Source organism: Nicotiana tabacum, chromosome 1 (genome assembly GCF_000715075.1).
Source record: "Nicotiana tabacum cultivar K326 chromosome 1, ASM71507v2, whole genome shotgun sequence".
NCBI classification, from domain to species: domain Eukaryota; kingdom Viridiplantae; phylum Streptophyta; class Magnoliopsida; order Solanales; family Solanaceae; genus Nicotiana; species Nicotiana tabacum.
In genome coordinates, this window is record NC_134080.1 from 103,691,901 (window position 1) to 103,700,560 (window position 8,660).

Below are 8,660 nucleotides of genomic sequence, written 5' to 3' on the forward strand. Positions count from 1 at the left end.
GGAAGGGAATGTTTGTTTCACCCAACAAATCCACCGTACGTACAACAACGTATCGACAATACCACCCTCGATCCTTGTCATCTTCGGGGTTTACCAAAACCTTCTTGCTTCTTGCAGTCTAGGTAAAAACTCCATGGCGGAATAATTTGGGGTGGTATAGGTGAACAAGATGGGAAAAGGTAAAATTAACATTGGCTTTGGTAGACAAATACCTTAAGCAAGCCACAGCTCTCCAAACAATAGGACCTACTTGTGCTAAGCAAATTTTGAAAAAGCGGCAAAATTCAAGTATAACTGGGTCAATGGCAGGATTAAATCCCAAAGTAAAGGGATAAGTATAAACGAAAGAAAATCCAATTCTGAAAGAAGAAATTCTCTGGTTTGGGGCAGGAATCATCATACGAAGATTATCTCTCCAATTACAATCTTTCCTAACAGTGGGAATCACAAGTTCAATTATTAAAGAAGGATAGGTGTCAGCTTTTTCTAAATTTTTAACTTGTTCTTGGAGAGATCTTCTATCATTCCCAAAAGATAAATCATTGGGTACGATTTCTTCAACTAAAGGTTCCTGAGTAGGTTCAGAAAGTTCTTTACCTTTAGAAGAGGGGGTCTTTGGGATAGAACTCCTAATACCAAAAGAAGAAGAAGCAGAACCAGATGAACCACCACGAGTGGATCCTAGGCTCAAGCTCCGAAGCCTACCTCCTCTGCCTCTCCTATGTCTTACGGGGGCATTGGGGAAGTGATCTAGAATTGAAACTTTTCTAGGGTTAGGGTTTGGAGATGACATTGTTGAAGAAGGATGAACTAAAGGGGAGAAAAAGCAAAAGTGAATAATAAATTGCTTGTTGAAGATCTATGAAGAAGAAGACAAAAGAAAGAGGGTTAAATATGTTTATAATGACAACCGTCAAACTTAGAAGTGTAATGATGGAAAGCCTATAATAAAGGCAACTATCACTTCGTGAATAGTGGGAATGAAGAAGCCTTGAAAAAAGGGCGCAGAATTGCAGAACCAATCAGAAAGTGACACGTGTGTAGAGCATTAAATAAAAGGTGACACGTATGCAAAGCATTAATTAGAAGGGACAATTGAAGCGTCAGTACTGTCATAGTATTAATTACGGCAAAAATTCCCTTTTTATGAAGATCCACTTCCCAGATATTTAATTGATAAATAAATGAAAAGTGGGGGGACTATCTGTATTGGGAAAAAACCAAATTTACATTGAAGGTGACGTGGCATGACACGAGGATTGGTCAAATGGTCAAAACATGACGATCAGTTAAGAGGCACGAGTGACAACAGATACGGGGAAAGGAAAGCTAAATAGGCACGAGAGGCAATTCGAATAATACAAGCTTCGTACCTATTTAGGTCATTTAAAGCCAACAGATTAGAAGGCATTGAAGACATGGATATGATGACGAAAAGGAGTCCAAATTCAATATTAAATACCCAATACGTTAGAGAATTGGTATTAAATAGGAATGATTGTGTAACGTCTTATTTAATATCATTTATTGCGCATAATTATCTCATTAAGACTAAGGTATTACTCATTTACTTAGAATCAACTATAAAAGGAGGAGGTCTCGTCATTTGTAAGGACAGAGGATATCATCAACATTACATTGGAATACAAACATATTTACTGCTTATTTGTCATTCTCAAAAAGTCTATTATTTCTTTTTCGTCTCCTGATTATCAGTAGCCCGAATTTCTATATGTCTTTAGCTTTGACCAAAGAATCATATTTTTGGTTAAACAACGATATGTTCTGTTTATTCTCAACGTTTAGCATGAAATGGTCTGTTTATGTCTCAGCAGTGACAGTGAAATTTTCTTATATTTTGGTGGTTTCGATCTTAATTATTGTCCAGTAGCTTACCTCCGAGTAGATAGTGCAGAAACTGCTTGGCGTTGAAATTATGGCCTTGTTTTCATCCAAAACCAAGTGATGATCAAGTGATAACATCAGCCCAAGAGGTTGATGCTTGCCTTGATTTGTTTCACTTAATTTCTCCTCCTTATTATCCATGTTACAACTCTCAACACCTTTCCAGCTATATATAAATACATAATCAAGTGTATCTTCTCATTTATGGGGAATTATCTACCATGAAACTGAAACATGAAAGTGGGGGGTAAGAAGTCGGCAAATAAAAAATTTAGGGAAGAGGGGTGAAACAACCAGGTACAACAGATGATTCTGGTGCCTAGCTGTTAATAGAGTTTGGCGAAGTTTAGGCCTTTGCAGCTTGAACTGGAGCTGCAGCTCTGCTGGCAACGATCTGCTCGTAGAGGTCTCTGATCTTCAAACCGACAATGGTCTGGAAGAAACCTGTTCCATTGTTGCTACCAGGGAAATCAGCATGCTTCAACATTTGTTGAGTAACTTCACCATAGAATTTGGTGGAGAGGTTGCTCAAATGGCTCTCTACATAGATGAGCTCATCTAGTCTGTCAAATTGGCCATCCATCTCCAAGACAGATACCTGTAAGTTGGAAGAAAAGCAGATGATGAAAATCAGGCATGATTTCTGGAAAAATAGCTGAGCAATGGTACAGACCCACTTTCTGCGTTAGCCAGGTAATTTCTTGTATGTTGTCTTTAAAGAAGTATGACATATCATTGCAATGTACCGAAAAGAAGCTTAGCTTTAAGGGTTCTTTTGGTGTTTCTTTTTCTATACATATAGTAGATTGTATAACGAAATATTCCAGCCTAAACTCCACCTTTGTTAGCTTGCTCACATTGCCAAGCCTGGATAAAGGATGGTTGGTAGGTTGACAACTAGCGTAAACCTAGTTAATTCATGTTGAATCAACCATCTAATGTACCATGTCAATGGTTTAGAAACTACAAGACATAATTAGTGATTGATTACTATAATCAAGAATTAAGCATATACGTACCTCATTGCCAAAGTAGGTGTCAGGGCCATAGGTGAACTTGATACCAGGGTAAGAACAAGTCAACTTCCTACCACAAGGAATCCATGAGATGGTGGAGCCTTCATCAAACAGGTAAACCGGGTTGAAGTTCTTCACTCCTTCCTTCATTATCATTCTCACTCTCAAAACTTTGCCTTCATTGTCATCCGGGATCAGCTGAGTTGGGAGCACTTCAATTACTGCATCTGCATATTGCTTTTGTGGGTCTGCACCAAAGAAAGAAACAAACAAATTTATTAATCTTACTATTTATCTTCATTCTGAATATTTACGACTATGCTAATATCAAGGCAAATTAAGTAGTGCACCAATGTAAGCATCAAAATCTGGCTTCCTGGCTTCAATACTGGCCTTAATGCTCTCAAGGCTGTGCCCTCTCTCAGCCATATCCCTCTGCATTTCAAGAAAAAACACCCTTAGGTTAAAAGGAAACCATTGCCATTCATCTTTCCAGGGTTGATTTCAATAGTCACTGAACTTCACCTACCATAAAGGAGTAGTAAATTCACAACTACGTTGTCCCATTAAAGTAATTGAACTATGTTAAAAAAATGTCCACTTTTTTTCATTTACCAAATCACATTGCATAAGCCACCCCCAGGAGACCAGATTTTGTTACTTTAGAAATAAAAGTCGCACAACATTAAGTTACCTGAATCTTCCAAGCGAATTTAACCTCATTGCTGATATCCAAGTAGATGCTGAAGTCCAAGAGGTCTCTCACACGCTCATCGTACCTATATACCATAGAAAAAGAAAAAAAAATGTCAAAATTTTAGATTGTCAGATTCAAGATTGAAAAAATTTACAGATTAATTAGCTTAAACGAGAAGGGAAGTATGGTAAGACGACTGCATTTTTTACGCCTGATAATTGTAGCCAATCTATTTTCTTCATTGTTTCAATAAATGATGTTGAGGCCAGTGAATTTCAAGCACCATAGTATGAAGTATAGATAAAAATTTATTTGTATCCAGTATTTACATCAAGCTAATTTAATACTCTCTTCATTTCAAATTAGATGAGGTACTACTTTCCTTTTTAGTTTGTTCAAAAATAAATGACACATTTCTAAATTTGGAAATAATTCAACTTTAAACTCTTCATTTTACCTATTTTACCCCCTTAATGAGAAGCTTTTATAAATACATAAATGTCATGGCCCACAAAGTTTTTACCCCTTAAGCTTTTAACACCACAAGTTTCAAAAGTTTCTTTTCTTAAACTCTGTGCCAAGTCAAACTGTCTCATCTAAATGGAGGGAGTATAAGACGTGTTTTTTTACACACATATTTATCACTTAATCATGGTGAAGTAATTCATGTGTCATTCGTACACGATATTTATCATTAAACTATGGTTAAGTGATTTATATTTGTACTTTAATTATTAACTGTTAACATTAAATTGTTTCGCATGGTATAAACACACGGATATGAGCAAGTATTTATCAAAGTTGAATATGTGCTTTAATGGTAGTACTTCCTTCTGGCCGGCTGAAACCACCAGCAAAACTACCAAAATAATGTTTCCCCACTCCAAGAGTTATAGAGTTCCTTAGTAAGGAAACTTGTACTACTGATTTTATGCAAAATATTGCAATATCAAACTTTTTATTATTATTAAAAAAAACAAGTAAATGAGGAATGGAATGGGCCCAAATGATTATAGAGGCCCATCATAAGAAGTGATAAAGATAACGTTAACTCCTCCACCATACATTTTGACAGCATCATATCGAATTATCGATCTCTCAACGGAGGAAGCATTTATCCTCATAATAACCGTCCATTTTATTCATCTTGGCTTAATAAAGAAAGGAAAAACATTAGAAAATTTAAAAAGGAGATAAAGAGCTAGCGCGTGTCATTACAAGAGAATTCTCTTCACCATTGTCATTACTGCTTTCTTTTTTCTTTTGTCTATTTTGCTTTGGAAAAGGTGGAGGGGGTAGGGAGGTGAAGTAAGTTTAGTTACGCAAAAGACAAGAAGAAGTAAAGATTCTGAATACATGGAGGAACCAAGGCTTTTAATGTGTCAACTGTGTGCATGAGTGTGTTCAAAATACATTAGCATTTCTTCAAGAATATAATTATCAATCTTGAACTCAAGAATTTCACAGTAATATAGTACTCCATCGGCTTCATTATGTTCCAAGAAAAATGATACCTTTGAAACTTCTTTACTTTAAATTTTTTGTTTTACCTTTAATGATATATTCTTATATATAGTCAGAGAAAAATAACCTAACTACTTTGTTTAAAATCACGTACTTTTGGCAAGTGTCAGAATTCGTTCAGCTTAAATTACATGTCCAACCAAACACTACCATATACATAAAATGAAACGGAGAGAGTAATATAATGTATAGTACTTACATGGGGTGTAATCCTTCAATAACAAGAATCTTGGGAGGTTTAATGAGTTCTGGGGGGTCAAGAAGGCCACTAACATGGTTATAAATAGGCTTCTCCACAGCAATACCTTCCTTAATAGCCTTAACTTGCTCATACATAAGGTCAAAATCATTAGCTCTTGGATCAAGAGCAGTCACTCCTTTCTCCTTCCTTCCAGTTCTATCAAGTGAATGATAATCATCAAGACAAATCACAGTAGTCATGTCTGAGATTAATGTGTTTGAATCTGGATTTCCACCTCTTGGTGGCTCAGCAGCACCACCAAATACACTTGTTAATCTCCTCATGAAAGTACTTTTCCCACAACCAGAATCAGCTGCTAGACCAATCACCACTGTCTTTTCATCAGCTGATGAACATGTTATTACACTAGTGCTACTGCTTCTTCTGTTGGTTGATCTTAATTTTGTGTAGAAAATCACTTGATTTTGGTGAAATCCTAAGTGGGATTTTGAGCGTGTGGAGATTGAACAAGTAGAGTTCAGTGATTGAGCTGTGTACACTGTACTCACTGCCATATTTTCTTGATTTTTCCTCTCAGATTTTTGAGAGGTTTTTTCTTTTTTCAAAGAGAAAGAGATAGAATTATGGAGTAGGCTCTCCCTTCTCTCTGACTATGTGATGAGCTAAAGTTTAAGGGGTGACATGTAATGAATGAAGGGGCATTGATCAATTTCTTTTTTTTTTCTTTTTTGTTTTTTTTTTCCTTTTTCTGCCTTTGAGGATATTTTGTCCTGGCATTAAGAAAATATGTGAGGTACAAAAACTTGTAAGCAAAGGGTATGGTTATGGTTAGAGAAAAACAAGTGGCAGTTTTGTTTGGATAAGAAATTGTATTGATTTGATGAGAGGAAATCCTGATAGTGTCACCGGGGCTAATGGAGTTTTCAGGTATTGTTCATTTGAATTCAGTATTTTAAAGTTATTAAAAATTTAATAATATATATATATATATATATATATATATATATATATATATATATATATATCTTTTAAAATATAATCGGTTCAATGCTAAAAACATTAAGTTAAACACATAAACTTAATCTTGGATCCGCTTCTGATTATGTCACTGTTTACGGGTCTTTGTGACTGCCCTTAGTTTTGGACAAATTAAATTTGGAGCTAAGGGCAGGAATGGAGAGGACGTGGTTGTAATTGTAAAGCTTGTCCAGGGATGTAATTGTAATTGTGAGTCCCATGTAGAATTTCCCTTTTTTTAAAAAAAAAAAATTATTCTTTTTCTTGAACTCTTTTCTGTTACAAGGATTCAAGATGATGAGGTGATGATGTTTGTGATGGATAAAGGAATGGGAAAAGCTTTGGTTGTGATTTATTGCAGTTTGGATATTGATATGACACGTGGCAGATGGAGGATGGCATGAAAAAGATGAGAGAAGAGGGATGTGGAGGAGAATGTGTAATCCAAATTCAAAGTCCTTAGGCACTTGGCCTTAGATTGTTTACTTGATATTTTTGTACCCATAATCGTGAAGATTAAACCATATAAATATCCCTTTAACCCCAAAAAAAAAAAAAAAAAAAAAAGTGAAGATTAAAACTCTCTTGTGGGGATGTGGCGGATAAATAGATCTCTTCACCTTTAACTAAATGCATTGGGTTTGAATATTGAGAATGAAAAAATTTCTGGTATAAAATATTTTTTTCTTTAAATATATTATATACGGCGCAAATAATTAATCGGATCTTTCGAATACCATATGGTTAAACAAAAAATCTTATGTTATTTAAGCAGCATTAGATATTAGAGAAATATCTAAATTTAGGTAGATATATGCAAAGAAAGCTCTTAATTCAGTATAAGAGTAAGTTCTGCTTGAATAATTTGGCCTAATATATCAGGTAACTAAATTTAAAATAGGATAACTTTTATTTAGTCATTGCATTAGAAATAATGCTTATAAAAATTGATGAAAGTAACTCCATTTAATCACCTATTAAATAATCAAAACCCATTTTTAGCACTATGAGAAATGGTTTCGTTTGAACCATCGTCGGTTAATGCATGTAGGGGCTGAGACTTTTCCCCCACAAAATTCTATTATTTTTAACACGGCTTAAATGAGATTTTATATACAAATCGAATCGGAAAATCGCACCAAACCAAAATGTCAAACTAAACCGATTAAAAAATTCGACTAGGTTTGATTTAATTTGGTTTGGTATTGAGTAAAAAAACTCGAATCAAATCGACATAGAAATATATTTAAAAAAATTATTGTTAAACCAAAAAAAATAAAATTTTAGTCAAAGCTAGAATTTAGAAGAACGCGGGTTACTGATAATCAAAAGAATATGTAGAAGAAAGTAATTTGGGGTAACCAGAGTGTAATAAGGAGAAAAATAAGTGAATCAAAGTAAATTCCAATCGTATCTTGTGTTTACAAGTGACCAGATACCTCCCTTTTATAGGTATCTTGAAGATATGCGTTTTCCCCAAATCATAATGAGGCTATTATGAATAATTAAAGACATTGAATGCTATGTTACACAATCATTGAAATCAATACAAATTCTCTAACGTATCCAGTATTTAATGTCTGTCGAATTCCGTATCTGCGCTCTTTATTATGGTCAAATCTATTCCTTTTGATAAATGACTTAAATAGGTAAGGGCGCTGAATCCTTTGAATGTCCTCCCGTGCCTCTTCCTTTGCCTTTGCTCGTTTCTATTGCTGTCCGTGCCTCTTGACTAATTATAATTCTTTGACTATTTGACCAGTTCACGTGTCTCAACATGTCACATACATATATAAATGCAATTTTTCCCTATACAGATAGTCCCCCCACTTTCCATTTATTCATCAATTGAATATTTGGGAAGTGGATTTCATTAAAACGAGAATTTTTGTCACCATAAATGCTATGACAAAATTGACGCTTCAATTGTCACTTCCATTTAATATTCCGTACACGTATCGATTTTCCATTGGCTCTGCAGTTTTTGCAGCCTTTTTCAAGGTTTTTACGGTTCCACTATTAATGAAGTGCCAGTTATCATAATTATGGTTTTTCCACCTCCGCACTTTTACCTTTGGCGGTTGCTTATCGGTATACATATAACTTTTCCCCTTGTCTTTTATCACATAAAGCTTATTGAACACTTATTTCTCCAAATCTCTGTTTACTTCTTCCTTAAATCATTCTTCTTTGATATGTCTTCTCCAAGCCCTAACCCCGAGAGAGTTTCCATTACTGACTCCTTCCCCAATGCCCCTGTTAGGCACAGAAGGGGAGGTAGACTTCGTAGTTTAGGATC

General features: G+C 35.0%; 1 protein-coding gene across 1 annotated transcript; it reads right to left on the reverse strand.

Moving 5' to 3' along the window:
* Positions 1–1,922: 1,922 nt before the first annotated feature.
* Positions 1,923–6,205, reverse strand: LOC107773234 (phosphoribulokinase, chloroplastic). Its single transcript, XM_016592679.2, has 5 exons — positions 5,342–6,205; positions 3,616–3,700; positions 3,272–3,356; positions 2,925–3,169; positions 1,923–2,503 (listed from the first exon to the last, which is right to left on the reverse strand). The coding sequence occupies exons 1-5, from the start codon at positions 5,896–5,898 to the stop codon at positions 2,252–2,254; spliced, it is 1,224 nt and encodes a 407-aa protein (XP_016448165.1). The 5' UTR covers positions 5,899–6,205; the 3' UTR covers positions 1,923–2,251.
* Positions 6,206–8,660: the final 2,455 nt, after the last annotated feature.